The 1,450-nt window shown below is 30.4% G+C and overlaps 1 protein-coding gene across 1 annotated transcript; it reads left to right on the top strand.

Moving 5' to 3' along the window:
* Window positions 1–335: 335 nt before the first annotated feature.
* LOC105461486 (xanthine dehydrogenase-like) lies at window positions 336–1,132 on the top strand (the record flags this gene model as incomplete). Its single annotated transcript, XM_011707979.1, has 3 exons — window positions 336–449; window positions 532–673; window positions 761–1,132. Coding segments are annotated over 3 exons (565 nt in total), but the record flags the coding sequence as incomplete, so codon positions are not given.
* Window positions 1,133–1,450: the final 318 nt, after the last annotated feature.

The following is a 1,450-nucleotide window of genomic DNA, read 5'->3' as shown; positions in this document are numbered from 1 at the left end:
ATTCAAAGTGACCTTGTCCTGATCTTGACGACTCACTCAGGGTCAAACCAATGTTATCATCTTATGTCCCCTTCGAAACCCTACAACTTTTGTCTGAAACATTTTTCTCTCACCTCGCGATTTCTAAATATTTGACTGTCAATTATAAAATGGGACACCCTATTATACATATATACCTACATATATATATAACTTCTGTTACACTTCGCGGATTTTGAAGAGATAGAAAATCTTGGAAAATTAAAGTTTATCATAAAATATTCAGCATAGAGAGAAATGTCTTCTTTATCTTAAATTTGAAAAAAGTTAATTTTTATTAAACACTGTAATTTTAGAAAATGGAATAAATCAATATTAGAAGAGGTTTATGATTCCTTACTTGAGGAACTACCATTGGCGGACAATGCACCAGGAGGAATGATCAAATATCGTCGATCTCTCACTCTCAGGTTTGATATACATATATTAGTTCATATTAATAAAAGATAAATTAATAAAGCATACAAATAACTCAAATCATATACTTTTTAGTTTATTTTTTAAAGGATTTGTGCATATCTCCAAAGAATTATCAAAAACTATTTCGGACACAGAATATATGCCAAAAGAGTTAGAAAGCGCTTCAAATTGTTTCCATTATAAAGCACCAAAAAGCTCACAATATTATCAAGTGGTAAAATTTTAATCTAAATGTTTATGAATCATTATTGTAATACAACAGAAATTATAATATTTTGTAATTTCTAATTTAATTTTGTAGATACCTAAAAATAAAAAATCACATGATCTAATAGGACGTCCTATTGTGCATGCTAGTGCGTTCAAACAAGCGACAGGCGAAGCAGTATATTGCGATGATATACCCAAATTTACAAAAGAATTATACTTAGCATTGATTTTCTCTACTAGAGCGCACGCCAAAATTTTGAAAATTGATCCATCTAAAGCGCTATCTATGGAAGGAGTCGTATCATTTTTCTCTTCAAAAGATATAGCAGAAGATAGAAAATGGGTAGGCCCTGTGTTTCACGATGAAGAGGTATTTGTATCAGAAAAGGTATGTTTTTAAATAAAAATCATGAATCATTTTTGTAGAAAATTACAATTTTTCCATATGTGGTATGTATGAAACAATAAAAATTTTGCAAAACTATTTATGGGCAAAAATAAAAAATATAGATAAAATATTTTTCGTAGTTCTACATTTGTACCAAATTTAAAAGAAATTCTAAAAATCTACCACTCGGGTAGGTTTACTTGTAAGAAAAGCAAGGAAATTATGCATGGGCATAATCGAAGGGGAGGCAAAAATTTATTTTCACACAAAACTTATTAAAATATGAGAGGGTTCCGTTTGCCTACAAATCGATTGCCAACAGTAGCGTTTGCCAACATCACTTTTGCCAACAGTTCGTTTGCGTACAAAAAGTATTGCCTACAGATCGATTGC

This window comes from Wasmannia auropunctata, unplaced genomic scaffold (assembly GCF_000956235.1).
Source record: "Wasmannia auropunctata unplaced genomic scaffold, wasmannia.A_1.0 LD286704.1, whole genome shotgun sequence".
NCBI lineage: Eukaryota > Metazoa > Arthropoda > Insecta > Hymenoptera > Formicidae > Wasmannia > Wasmannia auropunctata.
The sequence above is the reverse complement of the archived record's forward strand: the minus strand, read 5'-3'. Positions and strand labels throughout refer to the sequence as shown.